The sequence below is a fragment of the Tursiops truncatus genome, chromosome 21 (genome assembly GCF_011762595.2).
Source record: "Tursiops truncatus isolate mTurTru1 chromosome 21, mTurTru1.mat.Y, whole genome shotgun sequence".
NCBI classification, from domain to species: Eukaryota; Metazoa; Chordata; class Mammalia; order Artiodactyla; family Delphinidae; genus Tursiops; species Tursiops truncatus.
The window spans coordinates 21,171,521-21,196,537 of NC_047054.1; the positions used below are offsets into that span (position 1 = coordinate 21,171,521).

A 25,017-nucleotide genomic window follows, 5' to 3' on the forward strand; every position below is an offset into this window, starting at 1 on the left:
TACCCAAGGGAACAACAGGGCAGATCGGGAAGCCAAGAAAGCAGCCCTGATACCCACAACAGAAGTGGCATTGATCCCATCCCTTGCCCCTTCTAACATCGTACCAAGATACTCAACTTCCGAAGAGACCTGGCCACGAGACCAAGGGGGAACTAAGGGAATAGATGGCTGGTGGCACATAGATCAAAACTTGCTCGTACCTCTTTCTGACCAATGGAAAATTATTAAAGGGCCACATGATTTCTCCATCTGGGGAGGGATGCCATGTCTGCTGCGGTTTTCCAGATTTTTACAGGAAAGGGCTCCCAGGGACAATCAGAAGGGTTACTGGAGCCTGCGCCCTCTGTACCACCCATAATCCGGAGGCAGCCTCAAGCCGCGCCCCTCCCCCTCTTGTTAGCCCAGCCCAGTGACGTGGAACTTACCCAGGAGAGGACTGGCAAATGGGTTTCAGTCAGGTGCCCTCTTTCCAAGGCTTCAAATACTTATTAGTATTTAAAGACACTTTCACTGGATGGGCAGAGGCCTTCCCCAGTAGGACGGAAAAGGCAACCAAAGTGGCTAGAGCACTTCTATCAATACAAGAAATCACTCCTAGGTTCAGGTACCCCGCCACCTCCAGAGTGACAGTGGACCCTCATTCAAAGCCAGGGTTACCCAACAGCTCTCGCAGGCCTTCGGGACCAGATACCACCTGCATTCGTCCAGGAGACCTCTGTCCTCATGAAAAGTAGAACAGGCTAATCACACCCTAAAGAAAACCGTGGGCATACTGTCAGGAAACCAGAACCGTGGTACCGCCTGCTGCCAATAGCTCCCTTAAGGGTCAGGGCAGCCCCTAAAACAACCACTAAGTTAAGCCCCTTTGAAATGACACACAGAAGGCCATTCCTTACCTTGGACATGCTAACTGGCCCAGAAACCCAAGCCCATCTTAAATACATTATAAACCTACGCCAGGTCCAGAGGGCGACACAAGCATACGGCAACAGAACCCAGCCCTCCCCAGGTAAGAGCCCCAGTCACTCCACTGTAAATCCTGGGGACTGGGTGCTCTTAGAGACCTGGAAAGATGAGTCCCCCGGCGCCCAGCTACTCCCAAAGTGGAAGGGTCCTTAACAAGTCCTGCTGAGCACCCCTACAGCAGTTAAGCTCCAGTCACGAGTTGGGTCACGAGTTGGGTCCATCTGTCCAGGATTCAACCTGCCTCCACTGATGGTACAGGAACCCGAAGACCCACATTCCAGCCATTCCCATGAATCCACCCCTTTCCCCCAAGTCTCCACAGGACACGGAGGACCCTGAACAGCCTGAAAAACCCAGGTGGACGAGGAAGCCCCTCCAAGACCTAAAGCTCTATTCAGGAAGGACAGAGACTTCTTGGACCCAGGGCCAAGTACCCACAGCCACTAGCTTCCTCCCTGCCTTCCAGTGCTCTAGTCCGCTTACAGAATAACTGGCACGCTCTGGGAGAGTTAGATGATAACTGTCCCCCTCGCTCTCGCGTTTGCTTTCGCAATTTATCACGAGTGCCGCTGCAGTCCTGCGCCTATACCCGAGAGAGAACTCCTCTACCCATGCTGGGCGGTTTAGTGCGACTCACCTGAAACCTCAGGACCCATACTTAACCACTGGCTTTCAACTCCCTACAACACTTCTTTTAATGCTCCTGCTTTCCAGTCATTTTTCAAGATCAAAACTCTAATTGGTGCAACTATGAAGGTATTAATTACTTTAGATTTCCTCTACCTCTTTCCCTTGTCCACAGGACAGACGGACAACTCTCAGGTTCACACCGTGCAAACTCCTGCTTCCTCCCCTCAGTTGACGGGACGCTGGATTTGCTTACCCTGCGAGCTAAGTCCATCATCGACCATAGCGACCTCTTTGTCTATCCCGTAAAGAATTTTCGCCAAGTTCCTGAGGGAAAATGGACTTTCAAAGACCCATGACTCAGTGCTGTGATGTACAGAGTCAAATTGTTCATCTTTCCACAGAAAACAATTCTCATGTCTCTTGCCTACCTCTTCCTTAGCAGCAGAAAGAGAACATGAGGTCGAAACTGGGGAATGAAAAACTGGCATTAAGACACCCCAGCGTTTCATGATGCCCCTCGCCCAAGCCAGAGGTCCAGCTGCCCGTCTGTGCTCAAACCCTAACCCACTACCTGATGGAAGAAGGATCCATACCGGTGGAGCAATTGACAGAACGGAATGGATGGAGCGCATTGGGTGTATGGTTGGAAAATATTTCCACAACGACAGGATTGGATGGCTAAGCTTTGAAACCTTAGGCCAGTTAGTCTATTGTGCTCCAACAGGATATGTCTTTGGATGCCACGTAGATAAACAACTGTGGGCTACTAACTGCCTACACAATCATTCCACACCCACGCAGTGTAGGCTGGGAACATTGATTTCCCCTTTCTCAATCCACTCCTCAAATGAATCCAAGCACTGGGTCAGTTCATTAAAACCGTTCACTGGATTGACTCGAAACTTACCCGGAATATCCCAGATGGAGATGCCCATTTCCTTGGGTATGCACTGTTACCATGGCTGGGGGACAGCTGCCCACCAATACGTCCTTCAAAACTTGCGTCGCACTCTTACCACCACAGCCAGTGAGACTACTAAACCTCTTATTAATTTACAGAGTCTCTAGATTCCCTGGCCAAGGTGGTACTTGACAACCGATTGGCCCCAGATTATCCATTGGCAGAACAAGGAGGAGCGTGTGCAACCGCCAATACTTCCTGTCGCAGGTACGTTAACCCCTCTTCCCAGGTAGAAACCAACACTGAAGCAATTCAACAATAAGCCACCTGGCTTCAGGAGACAATTAACCATCAATCCTCGTTATTCAATATGGGCGGGAAAACTGAAGACTGGTTCTCTAGTTTGTTCTCTTGGATCCCACAAGGTATTAAAAACTTTCTGACAGGCTTCCATTTCCTTATACCCCTCCTCTTTTCAGTCACACTGATTTATGTTATACTTCGCCTAGTGCTTTGTTGCCTTCCGTACTGTTATAAATCTATAACTAAGACCTTTCAGCCCAAGTAGGAGGGCTGGGACCAACAGGTTCAGAACTTCCATTTTAGAAACGGAGAAACATGCGAAATTTTAGCCCTGAGATTAACAAAAATGTGCTGACCACGTATAACCGGATTCTTACCCCTGCTTGAGTCTCGGAGTATAACTGTCGTCACTAGTCTTTAGCCCCCGCTCCTCTCATCTCCCTATTCAGTTTGCTTCCTCGAGGGCACAACAGGGTAATGGTGATGCATGGATTCCAGCTGCTCCCCGAAAAGACCCTGCAAGAATAACAGAAGTCACCCCGGGGTCCCTCAGCAAGATATGGCAAGAGTTGCATGGCTCCAGTTAGGTAGGGTCTGTAAGCCCCATGCCAGCCTGAAGAAGCTACAGAAGACAGACCTTCGGTCTTTATCTTCCCAGTAAAGATTTCTTGGGGTCCACGTCTCTCAGGGGGAATTTGAGGCAGGAGATGGATGGGCCCCAGGATGAGCAGCTGGAATCTGTCCCCTGTGGACAGATACTCTAGGATAAACATAATGGCAGAAGCAAGGGGAGCTGAGTCCTGCTTGGAGAGTAGAGAGACCACGTATCTCTCATTCTTGAGGTCAAGGACACCTTCGCGACTGCACATGCAACAGAAAGGCTCCTCAGAGGTCAGAAAAGGGAGAGGGCGCCAGATCATAATATGTTCTTCTTCCCAGAAACCCCTGCGCTGGAATCCACCTTGTCTAAAAGATACACACACACACACACACACACACACACACAGGGGAGGGCCGTGAGTTAGACCAAATATGGACTCAGAGCCAGGCAAAGCAGGATGACTGGCCAGAGGGAACCAGGAAGAACTGCCCCATGTAAGTGATGTGAACTACCCCAAGGGTGCGACTCTCTCTGAGCCTGCCTGTGTGTGTCTATCCACACATACTTTTTTCCTCCTAATAAACACTTTACTTGTTTCACTACCTCTGTCTCTTTGTTGAAATTCTTGTCCACAAAGCAGATGACCCAGGGCCTTGGAACTAGCCACTGGCCCTCGAGGTCGAGTGGCTAGGATTCGGCATTCTCACTGCCACGGACTGGCTTCAATCTCTGGTCTGGGACCTGAGATCCTGCTTCAAGCCACTGCAGGCTGAGGTCACCCGAGATCATCGCCACTTCTGTTCAACATAGGTTTGGAAGTCCTAGCCCCAGCAATCAGATTAAAAAAAGAAATAAAAGGAATCCAAATTGGAAAAGAAGAAGTAAAACTGTCACTGTTTGCAGAGCACATGATGCTACACACAAAAAATCCTAAAGATGCTACCAGAAAACTACTAGAGCTCAATGAATTCAGTAAAGTTGCAGGATACAAAATTAATACACAGAAAGCTTTTGCATTCCTACACACTAAAAATGAAAGATCAGAAAGAGAAATTAAGGAAACAATCCCATTTACCATCACATCAAAAAGAATAAAATACCTAGAAATAAACCTACCTAAGGAGGCAAGAGACCTGTACTCAGAAAACTATAAGATACTGATGAAAGGAAACAAAGATGACACAAACAGATGAAAAGATATAGCATGTTCTTGGATTGGAAGAAGCAATAATGTCAAAATGACTATGCTACCCAAGACAATCTACAGATTCAATGCAATCCCTATCAAATCACCAATGGCATTTTTCACAGAACTAGAACAAAAAAATTTTTAATTTGTATGGAAACACAAAAGACCCCAAACTGCCAAAGCAATCTTGAGAAAGAAACACGGAGCTGGTGGAATCAGACTCCCTGACTTCACACTATACTACAAAGCTACAGTCATCAAAACAGTATGATGCTGGCATAAAACCAGAAATATAGCTCAATGAAACAGGATAGAAAGCCCAGAAAAAAACCCCACACCTACTGTCAATTAATCTACAACACAGGAGGCAAGAATATACAATGGAGAAAAAATAGGCTCTTCAATAAATGGTGCTGAGAAAACTGGACACCTACATGTAAAAGAATGAAATTAGAACATTCTCTAACACCATGTACAAAAATAAACTCCAAACAGATTAAAGATCTAAATGCAAGGCCAGATACTATAAAACCCTTAGAGGAAAACATAGGAAGAACACTCTTTGACATAAATCACAGCAAAATCTTTTTGGATCCACCTCCTAGAGTAATGAAAAAAAACCAAAAATAAACAAATGAAACCTAATTCAACTTAAAAGCTTTTGCACAGCAAAGGAAACAATAAACAAAACGAAAAGACAACCCTTAGAGTGGGAGAAAATATTTGCAAATGAAGCAACCAACAAGGGATTAATCTCCAAAATATACAAACAGCTCATGCAGCTGAATATCAAAAAAACAAACAACCCAATCAAAAAATGGGCAGATCTCAACAGATGTTTCTCCAAAGAAGACATACAGATGGCCAAAAAGCCATGAAAAGATGCTCAATATCACTAATTATTAGAGAAATGCAAATCAAAACTACAATGAGGTACCACCTCACACAGGTCAGAATGGCCATCATCAAAAAATCTACAAACAATAAATGCTGGAGAGGGTGTGGAGAAAAGGGAACCCTCTTATACTGTTGGTAGGAATGTAAATTGGTACAGCCACTATGGAAAACAGTATGAAGGTTCCTTAAAAAACTAAAAACAGAATTACCATATGATCCAGCAATCCCACTCCTGGGCATATATCTGGAGAAAACCATAATTTGAAAAGATACATGCACCCCAATATTCACTGCAGCACTATTTACAACAGCCAGGACATGGAAGCAACATAAATGTCCATCAACAGAGGAATGGATAAAGAAGATGTGGCTTCCCTGGTGGCGTGGTGGTTAAGAATCCTCCTGCCAATGCAGGAGACACTGGTTCGAGCCCTGGTCTGGGAAGATCCCATATGCCGCAGAGCAGCTAAGCCCGCACGCCACAACTACTGAAGCCTGCGCACCTAGAGACCGTGCTCTGCAACAAGACAAGCCACCACAATGAGAAGCCCGTGCACCACAATGAAGAGGAGCCCCCGCTCAGCAACAAAGACCCAATGCAGCCAAAATTAAATAAATAAATAAAAGAAGATGTGGTACATATATACAATGGAATATGACTCAACCATAAAAAAGAACGAAATAATGCCATTTGCAGCAACATGGATGAACCTACAGATTGTCATACTGAGTGAAGTAAGTCAGACAGAGAAAGACAAATATTACATGATATCGCTTATACATGGAATCTAAAAAAAAGGGTACAAATGAACTTACCTACCAAACAGAATTACAGATGTAGAAAATAAACTTATGGTTACCAGGGTTACGGTAACGGAGCGGGGAGGGATAAATTAGAAGATTGGGATTGACATATACACACTACTATACACAAAATAGGTAACTAATAAGGATCTACTGTATAGCACAGGGACTCAATACTCTGTAATGGCCTACTTGGGAAAAGAACCTAAAAAAGAGTGGATACACGTATATGTATAACTGATTCACTTTGCTGTACACTTGAAACTAACACGACACTGTAAATCAACTATACTCCAATAAAAATTTTTAAAAAACGAACAAACATAACAAAACAGAAACAAGCTCATAAATACAGAGAACCAACTGGTGGTCGCCAGAGGGAGGTGGGTAGGGGGGGATTAGGAAAATAGGTGAGGGAGGCTAAGAGGTACAAACTTCCAGTTAAAAAATAAATGAGTCACAGGTATAAAATGTACAGTGTGGGAAATATAGTCAATAACTACGTAATATCTTTGTATTGTGGCATATCATAACTAGACTTATTATGGTGATCATTTTATGATGTATAAAAACATCGAATCACTACGTTATACACTTGAAATTAATAAAATATTGTACTTCAATAAATTATACTTCAATAATAAATAATACTTTATTTATTACAAATAAATATTACAAATAAATATTTATTTGTAATAAACATTACAAATAATACAAAAATAAATAAATTATACTTCAATAAAAAAAATGATACAAATGAACTTACTTACAAAACAGAAACAGAATCACAGACTTAGAAAACAAACCTATGATTACCAAAGGGGAAAGGTGGCAGGGGAAGGGATAAATTGGGAGTTTGGGATTGACATATACACACTACTATATTTAAATTAGATAACCAACAAGGACCTACTGTATAGCGCAGGGAACTCTATTCAATATTCTATAATATCCTAAATCAGAAAAGAATTTAAAAAATAAATATATGTATATGTATAACTGAATCACTTTGCTGTACACCTGAAACTAATACAACATTGTAAACCAACTGAACTCCAAAGTAAAATAAAAATGTAAAAAATAAAATTTTAAAAAAGAAGTTTTTTGTTTGTTTTTGTAAAGCAATGACTTTTTCTAAAAAATTATTTATTTATTTTTGGCTGTGTTTGGTCTTCGTTTCTGCACGAGGGCCCTCTCCAGTTGCGGCGAACTGGGGCCACTCTTCATCGCGGTGCGCGGGCCTCTCACTGTCGCGGCCTCTCTTATTGCAGAGACAGGCTCCAGACACGCAGGCTCAGTAGTCGTGGCTCATGGGCCAAGCTGCTCCGCGGCATGTGGGATCCTCCCAGACCAGGGCTCAAACCCGCGTCCCCTGCACCGGCAGGCAGACTCTCAACCACTGCGCCACCAGGGAAGCCCCGCAATGATGTTTTTAAAAATTTGAAAATGATTATACATAAAAGTGGTCTGTGTATGTGATATATCTTATAGTCAATGACCCACTGGAACTCTTATCTCTTTGAGGAAATGGACTCAGATCCTGTGGGGCTCAATAGGTCATCTTACAGACATTTCTGAGGGTGCCTGGCTAACACGTGTGGATTTCCCCTCCTGGGGCAATTGTCTTTGATCCTCGGAGATACGTGTTTTTACTATGAGACACAGGTAGTCTTCTCTGAGTTCCATTAGAAAGCACAGTATCCTTACGATAGATTCCTAAGCCAGCTTACCTCAGCTTCATGTGGATTCTACGACTCATAATCAAATGAGCCTTAACTAGTGCAGCAAGGTGAAATAATAAATGATTTTAACAGTGCCAGAATTTCCCTTAGGGATGGAACTTTTTTTTTTTAACCTGAGAAAAATACCTTGAGATATAGCTTAGAACTTATGGTGAAATTCCTAAGGCAGAACTTGGCAGGAGAGAGCTGAACTGCTCCAAAAGGAACGAGCAGGAATTTGAAGGTGGAGAGCAGTGCAGTGTGTGTTTGCTGCAGCTGAGGACAAAGAACACTCCGAGCTCCCACTGAACGTGGAGTAGAGTTAAACCAGTTTTACTTTGATTTCAAAGGTTAGGCTACTTCTGACAATCGAATTACACTACCAAGACACCCAGAACTACCAACATTTCCGAACACCCCCTAAGAGGGTGAAAACCATGAGAACTGACTGTCAACCAGGCACATAGCAATAAGGGCCAGGTGTGGGTGAGTGCATGATACACAACAGGACATGGCGGTGAGACCACTTACCACACTGCTCGTCCGCCCCATCCGGGCACTCCTGCTCTCCGCTGCAGAGCCAGGCCACAGGAATGCATCTCCCACCACATGCAGCTTGCCTTGTCATCTGACACTGTATTTCATCTGCAATGAAGGACCAAGAAGCAAAGCCATCAGAGTTCCTGGATTCCTTGGGTCCAGGAGACCTTTTCATGTAAGCTGCTTTCACTGTTCTGTTTGGAAGACCTTCCTTCAACTATCATCTAGGAGAACGCTAGGGGGTTCAGTACCCTGAAAACCCATGCAGGTTCTCCAGTGACGATCCTCGGGGACCATCCTTTCTGATGCTGTGGAGTTGTTGCTGGAGAGCTGTCATTCGCCTCCCCGTTGTCTTGTTAGAATGGCTCAGACTTACACTTGTGCTTAAAAAGATACTACTATCTTCTAGGCCTGATTCGGTCTTACAGACTCAGAGTATGAAGCGTTGCAAGTTTAGAGGTCTAGGCTCAAAGCACTTGACTTTAGTTTCCTTTTAAACATGGGTCGATACAGCTTCAAATGAAGTTACGGTTTGGGGTCCTATATACAATCTTTATAAGAATACCTCTAATAGCCTGGTTATAAATACTTAAGTTTTCCGTTATTTGCAGGATACTGATTTATATTATCAGCTTTATTCAAATCATGAACTTGTGTTTCTCAACCCTGAACGATTAATGGTCAAAAATAAGCCTGTTATGGATGTGGTGCTCAGAGAAGGTCTGGTTATACTTAGTTTACTATTTTGCCTAACTTTCAAAGAGAAAAAGCCAATCCTTGGTTCCGAGAAAACATAAGCCACATGTCCCATTTGGCAGAAGTCTCCGTAAGACGCAGTGAAGACCCAGCAATCCTACCCCAGGGACAGTGTGTGCATACGGGATGGAAAGTCGTGTGCAAAGCTATGTGATGGGAGTTGACCATGGAAGCCCACTGCGTAGACTACACCTTCTTTGGTAAGGAACCAGACCTCAGTCTTACTTGCATCCCTCTAAGATAGTGCTTTTAGCATAGTTACTCAGTGTTTGATTTTAAAGGCTGGCTTATAAATTGCATTATAAGTGAAAGACTCAGGAGGCACTGGTTATTAATGAATAGCTAACAACTTTGCTGGCTACTCACATACCATCTGGGCAATCCCACTTGACTTGACCAAAACCATTCAATTGCAAGCAAGTGAGGTCAGCAACCCCTAAGATGGGACCCCAGGCTCAGTCGTCAGGCTAATTACTAGGTTGGAGTTCTGGTTAGACCACGTACTAACAACATCACCTCGGGAGAGTTACTGCCTCCCTCTGGACCTCAGTTTTTCTTGTCTGTAAAGTGAGGCTAGTAAATAAGTGGTTCTAAGAGGAAAATGCAAGGATTAAAAGAGTACAAAGTCACTGGGCACAATACCCACCAAACAAATGCTCCCAAAGTGTTAGCTCTTCTGCTACCTCTCCTAGCAGATCCTTCCAGAAGGGTCCCAGTTAGGGCTGCAGTCAACCCTCAGAGACTCACACTGCTAGGCGAGTCCCACCTGGAACACTATTTGCCCTGGTGATTCTCAGTCTGGAGACCCAGTGTGCACATGGATTCTGAACACCATCTGTAGATGGGTCTCAAACATTACTTTTCAAATTTAGGTACATACTTGCTGTGAATAAATTTAAAATGTATTTATTAATCTATTTACATATTAAGTTCATGGTAGCTTTCTCCGAGTCTGTCAATATACAAAGTGTAATGATCACGGGCTGTTCTACAACAGACATCACAAAGATGTCTTCATACCAGAAGGCCTGGGCGAACACTGCTTAGTGAAAAAGGCAAGTAACTTTAAACCCTGTTTCTGGGGTGGAGCAAACAGACCACCCAGGGCAAGGGCTTCCTGCTGCAGAGACGCCCCACCAGGTTAGGCAAAAACCCTGAGGGTCAGAATCCCTCCTGGAGGGCAAACAGCTCAGAGACTGACATCTCCTGCAAACCAGTTAACAGTACCTTGACCAACAACGTGTCTGCATGAGTTAAAAAATGAGTTAAAATCTGCCTCATCCATGAGGGCCAATTGGGAGCACCTGTCAGGAGAGATGGGCAATCCTGCAGGCCAGGTCGTTTGACAAACACTGGGCACCTCCTGCACCTGCCCAGGTCACCAGCCACCAGCCCTACGGGAACTCTGGGTGTCTCAGTCACCCTGGGACCCCGACTCAGCTCTCCTCTGCCTTGGGGTCCGCCTACACCTGAGTGGTATTAACAAGCGCCGCTGGAAGTTGCTTGCTAATCGCACCTGGGCCCAAGCTCCGTTTCCCCCGGGCTGTTTCTGGAGGGAAGCACCTCTTCTCAAGGTCCCGGGCCTCCAAGAGGCTAAATTTGCTGTCTCGTTAAACCTGGGCTGCGGGCCCATCAGAGACCAGGGCTAGAAAGCCAATTCCACTCCCTTGGATGTTGGGGAAAGGAAGAACCTTGAAGGGAGTGTGCGCCCTGCACTCAGGTGCGGAACGAGCTTCCTTTCTCACCGGCCTGAGGGCCAGAGAGGAAAAGACATCCAATCCATCCGCTGAGCCCACCCACCAGGCAGGCTTGTTAAGGAGTAAAGGGCTGAGAAGCAGGGGGCCCCTCAAGACAGTGTACCCTCGCCCTCCCAGACAAAAGGTCACCGCAGGACGGGGGACAAGCCGCGCACACCCAGCGAGGGCGCCCCAAGCTCTGCTCCGCCCCCGCCCGGCAGCCGGGCAGCCCCGCGACCCGCAGCCTGCAGAGCGGGATACGGTCCCTCCCGGGGCGCCCCACCCGCGGGCCCCACTCACCGGTCGCGGAGCCCCCGAGGCCGCCCACTGCTGCCAGCACGGGCGGCAGGAGCCGAAGGAGCGACCAGAGTCCCATGGCCGCGAGGAGACAGCGCGGGGACCCGGGCGCGAGGCGCGCTGCGCGAAGACGCCACGGTCAGGCGGAGCGCACGGGCCGCCCGGGCGGCTTTAACTCGCGCTCGCGCCGCGAACTGGGGAAGCCTGCGCCGGTGGGCGGGGTGGGCGGGGTGGGCGGGGTGGGCAGGGCGCACTGGGAGTTGGCGCCGCCCAATCACTGGGAAGAGCCGCGGGGAGCGAGAGGGGCTGCAGACCCGGCCGTGGTGCCTAGCATCCCTCTCCCTCCGGGTTCTCACTGGGTACTAGCGCCTGGGACCCCGCGCCCCTCCTGCAGTGGGACAGCAGACGCTCAGCCGATTCAGGGCCCCTGTCACACTCATGGTCAAATTAGGGTTGGTCAGCCATACTTAAGGCTTCTTAAACTTTAATTTTAATTGAAGTATAGTTGATTTACAATGTTGTGCCAGTCTCTGCTGTACAGCACAGTGACTCAGTTATACACAGAGACATTCTTTTTTAATATTCTTTTCCATTATGGTTTATCCCAGGGGACTGGATATAGTTTCCCATGCTATACAGTAGGACCCTGTTGTTTATCTGTTCTAAATGTAATAGTTTGCATCTACCAACACGGAACTCCCAGTGCATCCCTTTCCCTGCCCGCCCCCTTTGGCAACCACAAGTCTGTTCTCTATGTGAGTCTGTTTCGGTTTTGTAGATAAGTTCATTTGCGCCATATTTTAAGTGATATCATATGGTACAGTACTGTATGGTATCTTATGGTATTTGTCTATTTCTGACTTACTTCACTTAGTGTGATAATTTCCGGTTCCATCCCTGTTGCTGCAGATGTTACCAAACTTGAGTCTGCTTGCCCATGGGCAGTAAAGCCAAGTGGTGGAAAGCGTTTGTTGCAGGGCGAAGCAAGGAGTCCAGGGCAGCCAGTGCTTAAAAGACTCAAACTCCCTGAAGGCTTTCAGGGAATGGGTTTTAAAGACAGGATGAGGGGCTTCCCTGGTGGTTGAGAGTCCGCCTGCCGATGCAGGGGACATGGTTTCGCGCCCCGGTCCGGGAAGATCCCACATGCCGCGGAGCGGCTAGGCCCGTGAGCCATGGCCGCTGAGCCTGCGCGTCCGGAGCCGGTGCTCCGCAACGGGAAAGACCACAACAGTGAGAGGCCCGCGTACCGCAAACAAATAATAATAATAAAAATAAAAATAAAGACAGGATGAGGGAGGGGCGTTGTGGGGTGTGTGATCAGCTCCTGGACATTCTTCTGATTGGTTGGTGGTGAGGTAATCAAGATCAACATCATCAACCTGGTTCCAACTGGTCTGGGGTCTAAGTGCTTGTGGGCAGCATACAGTTAACTTCTCCCACCTGGCGGGGGTTTCAGTAGCTGCAAAACAACTTAAATGGTGTGGCTCAGAATAAGATCTATAGCCCTTCGGATTTGGATGCCTTTTATTATGTTTTAAGTTTTAGAATGTATACAACGTTCATGCCTGTGCAGCCATCTCACTTCCCCACCTCCACCCCCAGCAAACACAGAGGCACTAAGCAAGCACTAAGTTGGTCTCAGTCCACCTCAGGCCTCCTGCACAAAGGCTGCGCTAATTATGGGCATGTTTCTGTGGCCGAATCTCAAACGCAGCAGGCAACAATTTAATTAGCCCCAAGTCAATAGAGCTCCATGAACCCCATCAAGTGAACCAAGCCTCACTAGTAATTATCAGCAGAAGATTTTTCATGTGGAACTATGATGCGTAACATTTGACAGTACCCAACGCAGAATATTTGTAATTTTCTGACAATGACTAACAATGGAGAATGGCATTAAAATGCATCAGAATTAATTCTGCTACAATCCTGGATTTAGAAGGCACTCCCACAAAAGGCTATAACACACAGGAAAACCCCAACTGATATACGGTCAAAGGATAGACAATTCACAAAATAATTTCACAGACGCTTTATAAACTTTTTCTCAAATAAAGTGACTGCATGAATATTTTATGTAGAAAAAGGCTAATGTTGGTGGGATGGGTCACAGTGCGTTACTCTTATCTGTATTATATATAACTACCCATCATATAATTCCCTCACTTGAATAGTTCCTTATATTAAGCAGCCCTTGGAATCTGCCACCAAACCTCATTTATGAAGCTAATCACTGTTTTGGGTTAAGAGGTGATTTTGGGCTTCGATTTGAGACTTTGTGAGAGTTTCAGTCAAAGAGATCTAATGAGATAAGCCAGATAAGCATGTGGAACGGGCACCCAGGCACCTCCCTCAAGGTACACAAACTACCCCACCGCCACCGCCCGTGACACAGGACAATGCAAATCCAGCAGTGCACCCAGTTCTTCAGGGCCAGCCCCTTGTCTACCTATAAAAAGTAGAATGTAGGAATTTTCTCTACAAAGTCATAAAAATAACTTCAAATTTTCAAGGGTGGTACGCTAATGGAGCGTTATTTTTCCTGCATTCTCATAGGCTCGGTTATTCTCACTGTCCGATCTTTTTAGAGTTTTCACAGCCTAGTCCTGCGGACCTTGCTAGTCGGTATGGATTCGGTTTGGCTGTGAGTGATGGAAAACTCAAAATAACATTTTCTTAAACAAGACACAAGACTCCAAGTAGGTGGTAAAGGGCTGTGTCGTTGTCCGCAATGGCTCCGTCGCTCTGCAGTACCTGACAGGCTTCCTCTGGAGAGGAAGAAGGGGGTCCTGGATGCTTGGGAGGGTCTGCTCTAGAGCATGGACGGATTCAGTGAGAATCACATGTAAAGTGTTTATTCCTGGGCTTGACTTCTACCAATAATTAATCAATATTAACTTGGTGAAGGGGCAGTGGGGGAAGCTTCTGTAGTTCTAGAGAAACAGAAAGAACCAGTGCATTCAACTCAACTCAGTGGCATTTGGTATAAAAATCCACTGTACTCGTTCCCCAGGAGTACCCCACTCCATAAGAATAAGCCTGGCCGAGGGCAGGCGCTCGGGGCGGGGCAGCAGGAGGAGCTGTGACACCCGGAAAGACCCCTGGAAAACCCTTTAGTATGCTGAGGGTCAAAATAAGTCATAGGGGCTTCCCCGGTGGCGCAGTGGTTGAGAGTCCGCCTGCCGATGCAGGGGATGCGGGTTCGTGCCCTGGTCCAGGAAGATCCCACATGCCGCGGAGCGGCTGGGCCCGTGAGCCACAACTACTGAGCTTGCGCGTCCGGAGCCCGTGCTCCGCAACGGGAGAGGCCACGGCAGTGTACCGCAAAAAAAAAAAAAAAAAAGTCATAAACGGATAGCTGTTCAGCCCTGAAAGAGGACATCTCAGTGGAAGATGCCTGGGTCTCCTTCAGAATCTTCCAGACCGAACGCATCAGAAACCAGAGGTCCACTCGGGCCCTTGAAGCTTCACCCCACGGCCTACTGTCCTCAGCTTCCACCCGACCATGCTCCACAGATCTCTGCTGCCCCCAGCCTGCCACAAACAGCCGACCTTGAACACTCGATCCCCATAAGGGCTCCGGTAGCTAATGCACTGTGACCATGGGAACCTCCTACCACCTTAGAAATGCAAGCTCCAGACTTCTCCAGAGCCTTCCACCAGGCAAATCTAGGGAGGCTCTGCAGGAGAAAGCCTGGGGGTCGGGGGTGGGGGGTTCATTCTGAACCACTTGAGTGCTTCGCAGTGCAGTCAGCCTGACCTCAAATCGCTGCCTCCTTGGGCCCTGCCTGATACTCCCGTTCAGCTGTTCTCTCTTGTTTTGCTAACCCATTTGGCGCCTTACCTTAGCTCCCACTTGTTACTTGGCCCCCAGGCTTGCTGACCCGGCTTAGAATGTTGGTTTGGGCTCTGACTTGCATTTCTTCGGGGACTTGACTTTCAGCGTTTACCTGTCTGTGATTGCATCAGAACTTCCAGCGACAGAAAACCCTCATTCCTCTGCCCCAACCCAGCCCCTGCACCAAGTGGGGCCCTTTGCCAGCCCCACCTGACCCAGGAAGGCGATTACCGAAGAGGATTCTGGTGGAGAATCTACCTTATCTCCTTGGACCCTGTGCACACCACTGGTCCTGCAGGGCTCTGGAGAGGGTGGGGAAAGGGATCTGATTGAATTGATTCCACCTGCTGTGTGAATTATTAATATGCATTTAACCCTCAAACATATCTTAGATGTATTTCTGGTTTTTAGAAGTAAATAAATGTAATGAAACAAAGTGAAGTACTCAATTTTTGGGGTACGAAGAGCCTCAGGCTGGTGTCAGCCCCTTCCTCCTGGAGGTGGAATCGCCCCGAGGCTGCCCTCAGCTGCATCTTATTTTTATCTCTTTCCCTATTCCAAGTCTGAAATCACAGATCCCATAAATACTTCCATTTTTCAAATGACTGCTATGGTTGTCACAGCGGGTACACAGATACGGGAGAGTATACATACTTTGTTTTTTGTGCGTGATTTGGTAGCAAATCATATATTTGTTTTATATTTGATTCTTTCCTTTTTCCTTTGGGTGCTGGCATATGGAACTGTCTGCTTCCAATTCCACCTTGAACAGTGGCTCCAATGATTACCTTTGGGTTTTCTGTCCCCACTCGATGGAAGAGCTCCACAGACTGAAAGACAAGAAGGGGATATATTTGACTTACCTTTATAAAAGCAATAAATTAGGTTTTAAAAAGTAAGATAACTGGGACTTCCCTGGTTGCGCAGTGGTTAAGAATCTGCCTGCCAATGCAGGGGACCCTGGTCCGGGAAGATCCCACATGCTGCAGAGCAACTAAGCCCATGCGCCACAACTACTGAGCCTGGGCTCTAGAGCCCGCGAGCCACAGCTACTGAAGCCCACGTGCCTAGGGCCTGTGCTCCGCAACAAGAGAAGCCACCGCAATGAGAAGCCCACACACTGCGATGAAGAGTAGCCCCCGCTCGCCGCAACTAGAGAAAAAGCCCGCGTGCAGCAACGAAGACCCAACGCAGCCAAAAATAAATAAATAAATAAATTGGGGAAAAAAACAAAGATAACTGGTGTCTTGAATTTTAGTAGATATCAAGTAAGGTTCTATTCCTTTCTTATACCTTGTTACAAAGAAGTGTTATGAACTGCAGGTGAACAAAATCTGCTGCTGGCTGGGCTAACATTAGGGCAGATATTTCTAATGTAGTCTAACTGATGAGGTTAGTGCAACACTGTGATATGATAATAAACATATATTTTGGTCTTTGTCCTGGGTTCCTGGCCAGAGCTCCCCAAATCTTTGTAATGTCCTAAGTGATAAATGTGCTAGGAGCATCTCTTTTTTTTAAATTAATTAGGCTGCGTCAGGTCTCAGTTGCTGGCACATGGGAATCTTTGTTGCGGTGCACGGGCTTCTCTCTAGTTGTGATGTACGGGCTCCAGAGCACGCGGGCTCAGTAGTTGCAGTGCTCTGGCTCAGTTGCCCTGCGGCATGTGGGATCTTAGCTCCCTGACCAGGGATCGAACCTGCGTCCCCTGCATTGGAAGGCAGATTCTTAACCACTGGACCACCAGGGAAGTCCCTAGGAGCATCTTTTATCCTCATATTTGGCCTCTGACCCCAGTTCCTGACCCAGAGCTCCTAAATCCCTTGGAATTTCCTGGGTGATAGGAGTGTCTTTTGTCCTAATAAGGTGACTCTTAGTGGCTTCCTCCAGAGGCTGGGGCTGGTCACCAGGAAGACCAAGTGATGGTTAGAAGCTTCGACTTTTCATCTGCACTCCTCATCCACCAGGGAAGGGAGAGGGGCTGGAAACTGAGTTAATAACCAATCCCGTTTTCATGATGAAGCGTCTATAAAAATCCCTAAACTACAGTGTAAAAGAGCTTCTACACATCCACGTGCCAGGAGGGTGATGCACCCTAAACCCACAGGGACAGGAGCTCCTGAGCTTGGGGCCCTTCTGATCTCGCCCTATGTATCTCTTCATCTGGCTGTTCATTTGTATCCTTTATCATATCCTTTATTAGATAATAAACTAGTAAATGTGAGTGTTTCCCTGAGTTCTGTGAGATGTTATAACAAATTATTGAACCAGAGGAGGGAGTCTTGGAACCCCCAATTTGTAGCCAAGTTGGACAGAAGTGTAACTGACCTAGGGACCCACTACTTAGGACTGGCATCTGAAGTGGGGTCTGTTTTGGGAGACGGATCCCTTAACCTATGGCTCTGATGCTGACTCCAGGTAGACGGTGCCACACCTGAAATTGAATTGTAGGTCACCTACCTGGCGTCAGAGAGTTGGTCGATGTGGGAAAAAAATCCTACACGTCTGGTGTCAAAAGTGTTGTGAGTAGAGAGTAGAGGAATAGTTTTTTCTCTCATTTAGTGAATTAAAGTCATCAGAGACTTTACCAGGTAATGTCTGGTTACATATACAAACCACATGTGGATCCCTGAGTCAGAGATGCATATGAAATTTTGTGTAGTTTTGGAAACGCTAAGGATATGGAAATATTTGTAATTAACCATTACCTGCACTTCCCATCAAAACTTTACTGAGAAAGCCTGCCCAACCTCTAAACCCCAGAACAGGACTCTTTGAAATGATCTGCACAGAGAGTTCTCTCGATAACTGTCAAGTCCAGGTCATTAGTTGTAATAATTCTAGATGGTTTTATAAAGCTGATTAACAAAAGGTTTAAATAATCATATATAACTTCCTACAATATATAAAATCTGTATAACTCTTATAACATAAATGGATGTGATGATGCTGTGGAAGCCAGCAAAGGAAAAGACCTGCTTTGGGGTTTCATTTGGTATCCAAATGCAAGGTCACTGGAGCAAGACTAAACTCGGAAAATTTCCATGAGCCAATGGACAATTTTCCAGTAACAGCTCAGGACTAGTGATACTGAGTTGTATATGAGGCCAGAGGTTTATAACAATATCAAGTTGGTATTAATATCAATTTGCAAGTTTGTTTCACTTTGATGAGCTTCAACTGTGAGAATAAGCACATGGTGGTGTAGGATGTTTATCTTCCTTCCTAGAGTGATATTACTTGTGTTATCTGAAAAAAAAGGATAATTTCTGGAACATTTATCTATTTACCATGGCAAAGCCAGGAAATGTGTCTATTGACATTCAAAATACAAAATATACTTGTAGTTCAAAAAAAAATAGAAAAAATGGTTTCCAAAATTGGATACCTTTCAAACATTTGTAGATTTTTAATTTGAGCCACTGACAATAGTTAGTCAAACAACATTGTACTTTTTATTTTCTGTTTGAGAAGCATAGACAGAAAGGAGCCAAAAGACTGAGAAATTGAAAACTACTATAAAACTGTCCTCATTTTTCCTGATTAAAGAGTAAGCTAGGGGTTTCCCTGGTGGCGCAGTGGTTGAGAGTCCGCCTGCCGATGCAGGGGACACGGGTTCGTGCCCCGGTCCGGGAAGATCCCACATGCCACGGAGCGGCTAGGCCCATGAGCCATGGCTGCTGAGCCTGCGCGTCCAGAGCCAGTGCTCCGCAATGGGAGAGGTCACAGCAGTGAGAGGCCCGCTTACCACAAAAAAAAAAAAACCTGCCCTCATTTTTCCTAATTAAAGAGTAGGTTAGGCACTTCCCTGGTAGCGCAATGGTTAAGAATCTGCCTGCCAATGCAGGGGACACGGGTTCAAGCCCTGGTCCGGGAAGATCCTACATGCTGCGGAGCAACTAAGCCCATGTGCCATAACTACTGAGCCTGTGCTCTAGAGCCCATGAGCCACAACTACTGAGCCTGTGTGACACAACTACTGAAGCCCACATGCCTAGAGCCTGTGCTCCGCAACAAGAGAAGCCACCGCAATGAGAAGCCCGTGCACCACAACGAAGAGTAGCCCCAGCTCGCCGCAACAAGAGAAAGCCCACGTGCAGCAACGAAGACCCAATGCAGCCATAAATAAATAAATAAATAAATAAATTTCTAAAGAAAGAAAAAAGTAGTGGGCTAGTCTGATTCAGAAAAGAGCCTGAATCAGTGAGGACTTCCTAAAAATGTAACTTATGGCAGCCCTTGACAAGGATAGGAGAATCAAAGTTAAAGCCTTAGAAAATTTTCAAAATTGTTTTAATAAAATAAAGACTAATCATTTGTAACTCCTTGGTTTCTTCTTCTTCTGTTTTAATGCATTTGCTTTAGCACTTAATGGACTAAACACACACACTCCTTCTTTGATTATTGCTGGCAATGTGCCCTCTCTGGAATGACACAAAATTCCAGATTAATAGAGTTCAAATTAATAAACTATCTTGGCTTTGCCTTTATAATGTCAGTTAGAGATAGATCAGTTGCTGGCTTTTGGGGGGGTATTTTTTTAACATTCCCAGAAAAAGAAGTTACAGCTGTATGACAAGATGATTGTACATTTCTACTAATGGCCGCCAGAGGTCTGCTCACCACTGCAAATCCTCCAGGCCTTGCTGCTGAAATGTGAACCACGGACAAGCAGGGTGGGCATCCCTGCTGGTAAGAAATACAGAATCTCCAGCCCTCCCCCAGACCTACTGAATCAGAACCTACACCGTAGGTGATTCGTACGTAAAGTTAGAGAAGCACTATCCTAGGTTACGGGAAGAAAACATTTTATATTCAATATATGATCAGAATTAAAAGAGCTGAAAGCTCGGAGGATCTCGCCATCCAGTTCCATGCTCAATCTCCTATCTTCTGATTTGTTGGTTTTTCATAAAAGCATTACAGCTCAAAAACTTTTTTTTCTCAAAAACAGTCGACCTAAAGTGTTCCTTTCATGACACATTCTAATCCCATAAATTATCATAGTCGTGAATATGTTTTATCTAATCTCTGATTTATAGATTTGGGGAGTTGAAAGAGCCCTTAAATATGATCTAACACTAGTCTAAATTTTCTCATTTTACAGAAAGAAACCCTTGGGCAGGGGATTTTCAGAATGTGATCCAAGTGAGATTCCCTTTCCCTCTGCTCCCAAATCCAAGAGACTTGCCTCTTAAGAGCCAGGACCTACAGTGGGAGTATATGAGGGCTTGGGCTCTCTGTATGGGTCACTCCCCACGCCCGCTTCTTCTTTGCAAAAGCAGTGGTGCTGAGCTGGGTGAGCTTGGAGAATGGAACAGAGCTTGTCAATCAAGATGTGCAGAACCCTAGCATGTATTCTTTCCTACTTGACTGTGCCAGGATTCCCTAAAGGGACGTAAAGGTTTGGACAAGCCCTCCCTGCCATGGGCGCCGGGAGAGCCCAAGACGATGAGAGATCAAGGATGCTTCCTCTGGATGTCTTAGAGGGGGATTGTCAGTTTCTATACCAGGACCACAGGGAGGGGATCTAGAAGAATCTTGGATCTAAAGGTGTCTAGAAGCCAAAGAGAATACAAAGAAACAACATTCAGATCTTACACCCAATGGAACAGACCTGCTGGAGCAGACAAATGGGTTCCTAAAAACTAAAATTAAAAAGAGCACTTAAGAACAAAACTATAGGACAACAAATAAAATTTAAAAAGTCTTCCTAGAGCTCAAAAAACCTTACCAATTCAGCATATGAATCAAGCGGGTAGATGGTAGCTGACGAGGATTGTATTCGTGGCCTAGAAAGTCAAGGACCATCAACATCACAAATCCCAGAGCAAAACATGCAAAGAGATGGAAATCATGAGGGAAAAGGAGAAAGATTTGGAAAATGGATGCAGGATTCCTATCATTTGAATAATATACATTCTAAAAGAAGAAGGACAGAAGAAGTAGAAGAAATAATTTTAAATAACAGGAGAAAATTTTCCCAAGCCAAAGAAAGACCTGAGTTTTCAGAGTAAGAAGGCTCAGAATCCTTGGCTGGATTGAGGCGACAAGCGCACACTTAGGCATAACCTGGTAAAACAAGTTCCAGGATTTCCCTTTTTTGACTGCTCTTGGATCTCTTACCTGCAACACCAGAAGCTAGAGGTCTGTGGATTCGTACATTTAGGCTAGTGCAAGAAACTCCCAAGAATCCTATATCAGGCATTTCGGTCGTTTACCTGTTAGGGTGAAAGAAAGATATTGAGGACATGCACTAATTCAGAGAATAAATCACTGAGTTTCCCATCTTAGGTAAGTAATTGAGGAAAGGACCTTTCCAAAGACCAAATGTTATATACGTCTAGCAATCATCTATCTATATACACATCTATGCTTATATAAATATACATCTAGCATTTTTAGGTAAGTTATACTTAAAAAGGTGTATCTGAATATCCCGTCTGCCATATTACCAGAAATGGAACTGGTCTGTGTGTGCGTGTGTGTGTGTGTGTGTGTGTGCGCGCGAGCGTGTGTATGTGTCGGCTCTTTTGCTCCAGGAAATCTAACCCTTCACAGGGCCTTACCTTACTGCATGAATGACTTCACTGTCTCAGCTGGGCTGCCTCAGCCTCAGAGACTCTCTTCTACCTTATCCAGCTCCCCTGAAAGCATTCTGAGACAGATTTTTGCTCTGACTGGACTTTTGTCATATCTGGTAGCAAGAATTCAAAGGTTGTTATCCAGTGGAAATGTAAGATAAGAATCACACGCTTCAGTGGATTTCTGGGCTACTGAATAATTTCATAATTATGCCAACTAATAAATGCCTGCCAACTACAGAAATAAAGGCAGGAAAAGAAGAGGTAGGTACATGTCAGTAAATGAGAAAAAAAAAAGAAATCCCTAGGTCTTGTGGGACACTGGGATACTGATCATGGATGACTGATCATGATTGGTATTAGATAACTTTAAAATTACACTCAGCTAAGGTCATCTGATGTAAACTTGAACTAGTGGAAAGCAGCTCCCGTCTGGATTAAGAAACATCTTTCAACCCCTACAGACTCACACTCAATAGCAATTCCAGCATAATATCTATAGCTTGTTCGATAAAGTCATTGTTTGAGTTACACTGAAGGCTTCACTCTTAATTCCTTATTTCATTTCCTTACTGTTTGTTCTCAGCGCTCTCACGTTCACAGTCACTTTCTGTCTGAAGCCACCTCAGAGTCTTCTTTTTATCCGAATTGCGCCATCTACTTAAAAGAATGATAATTCTATGTGTACAGCTCTGTCTTAATTTCGAGGCAACATTTTTCCCCACTTTCTTGAATCCCGTGTTGTAACGTGCTTGTCTTCAGATGACTTTTTTCCCCCGAAGACACTGAACTTTCAGTATCATTCTGCTGATTCATTTGTGTTGCGTCATTCATTGCATGCCTTCTATGATTAATAGTCAAATCTAGGAAATTAAGGAAAGAATTTCCAGGAATTAAATCGCCTCAGATCAAATGAAGACATTATCATGGGTAGGTTTTGGTTTCCTAGCGGATGTATTGGATACGTGGCAGGGTCATTCACTGAAGCATTTAAAATGGGTTTCTGCTAAGTGTCCAGTGACAGATGAGTGGATAAAGAAGATGTGGCACATATATACAATGGAATATTACTCAGCCATAAAAATAAATGAAAGTGAGTTATTTGGAGTGAGGTGGATAGACCTAGAGTCTGTCATACAGAGTAAAGTAAGTCAGAAAGAGAAAAACAAATACCATATGCTAACACATATATATGGAATCTAAAAAAAAAAGGATCTGAAGAACCGAGGGGCAGGACAGGAATAAAGACACAGATGTAGAGAATGGACTTGAGGACACGGGGAGGAGGAAAGGTAAGCTGGGACGAAGTAAGAGAGTGGCGTGGACATATATACACTACCAAATGTAAAATAGCTAGCTAGTGGGAAGCAGCCACATAGCACAGGGAGATCAGCTCGGTGCTTTGTGACCACCTAGAGGGGTGGGATAGGGAGGGTGGGAGGGAAACACAAGAGGGAGAGGATATGGGGATATATGTATAGGTATAGCTGATTCACTTTGTTATAAAGCAGAAACTAACACAAATAGTAAAGCAATTATACTCCAATAAAAATGTTAAAAAAATAAAAAATAAAAAAAATACAATGGGTTTCTTCTTTCGGTTTCCCGCTGGTGTTCCTAGCTGCTGGGTGCTGACCTTGCCTCAGGCACTTTGGACAGAGCAGAAAGCAGAAGCTGATGGAGGACAAGGTTGCTACCTTCCCTTCACAGGGGTTGGCGATCACTAAAGGCAATGTGTTCTGTGTCCCAGGGAGGGAAGAAAGAGACACTTTCTGTTGTTCTTATTGTTTTCTCCTCCGTCCCTCCCTCCCCCCCTTCCTTCCTTCCTTCCTTCCTTCCCTGTGTTTCTGTAGTGAGATCATTCAAAGTGTCCCGGAGACCCACACCCCAGCACCTCTGGAGGAATCCACGTGATGTAACTAGACACACCAGGCTTCACGGCAAACGAGGAAGGTGGTCTTCTTGGGTTGAGAGCGGGGAGCAGCTCACCTCTAGGGACCACGGGCTCAGAGAATTATGTCACGAGGCAGCCAGCATGCACTGAGAAGCACGTATGAATCCTTCTCCCTTCTGAGTACCATTCTCAGTACTATTTGTGTGTCAGAGAGGGGAGGGGGACATTTGTAATGATAGAAATGGAACTTTCTGCTGGTTCCCTCCAAATGGAAATCCCAAATCAGAATTAAGCTAAAGTAAGAAAACAGTTACATTTCTTGGATACATACGTGGATTAAGGTTTGCAAACGCACGTCCTCCACAAATATCTATCACAGGAGAGCATCACTGTACTGGCCCCACTGCTGTGACAGAGTTTTGATTCTTGAGACTAAGATACCTGCAGACCATGTTGATTCTACCCACCTTTGAGAAAATATATGTGGAAATCTGTGCAAAGTAGAAAGTGCTGGAAGCGATTATAATTACTAAGTAAAATAGGTGTCAGGTATGGCTTGAAGGACTTGGCGTGAGAATCCCTGTGAAGCAGTATTGAAAATTTGAGAAAAAAAAAATTGAAAAGTTCCTTTAGAGATTTATAAAACTGAATTTTAATACAAAACATCACCCAAAAAATCTTTAAAATAATTTCAGAGTCGCCTATAACAACACACTCTGAATCTCAAGTCTGGCAATCTCGCTGCACTTCATTTGTCTGAGTTTGGTTGAAACTATGAAATTGCCATTTTGTGGGACAAAAAATTGTCGACTGTCAGTGATTTCATGTAGTTTATTTACCCAAATCAGTGAGGGGGCTTCTGGTTTCTGGTCAGACGTGTGAAGAGTGTGAAAGTCCTCATTCCTGTCTTCACAGCAAGAAAAAGGTTGAACAAAGTGAAGGCTGACAACTCTTCTTAGATCCATCAGAGAACTGAGGTCACAGGCCAGCTATCGCCCCTAAACCTGGAAAGACAGACAGGTGGAGACAGTGGGTCACATCTTCCTGGGAACCGAAGCCCAGGAGCAGAAGGCTGCAGTCAATATGGATACGAACACTTGAAGGGGTAATTGGCAAGTTGCTGGAGGCTCAGTGTGGGTGCCTTGAGGGTTAGAAACTCCTGGCATCCCCGCCTCAGGGAGATCCCCCCACTTTCAGGAGTTTTACCTCCAGGAGCTCTGCCAGGTTCTTCTGTGAAGATTGGAGAAAAATCCCCTTGTGTTTCTGGCAGGTGGAGGGGAAACAAACATTCTGAAATATACCCAGAGCATTCTGTTCTCCTTAGCAAGGACCACACTCAAGGGAAAGCCTCAACGACCAG

The 25,017-nt window shown here is 45.4% G+C and overlaps 1 protein-coding gene across 1 annotated transcript; it reads right to left on the minus strand.

Annotated features, from left to right (window-relative positions):
- Window positions 1–3,183: 3,183 nt before the first annotated feature.
- LOC109547661 (CD320 antigen-like) lies at window positions 3,184–24,656 on the minus strand. Its single transcript, XM_033848791.2, has 6 exons — window positions 24,497–24,656; window positions 22,337–22,626; window positions 21,306–21,400; window positions 15,968–16,009; window positions 8,544–8,657; window positions 3,184–3,316 (listed from the first exon to the last, which is right to left on the minus strand). Exons 3-6 carry the CDS (start codon window positions 21,385–21,387, stop codon window positions 3,246–3,248), a joined length of 309 nt encoding a protein of 102 aa, XP_033704682.1. The 5' UTR covers window positions 21,388–21,400; window positions 22,337–22,626; window positions 24,497–24,656; the 3' UTR covers window positions 3,184–3,245.
- Between the last annotated feature and the right edge of the window lie 361 nt (window positions 24,657–25,017).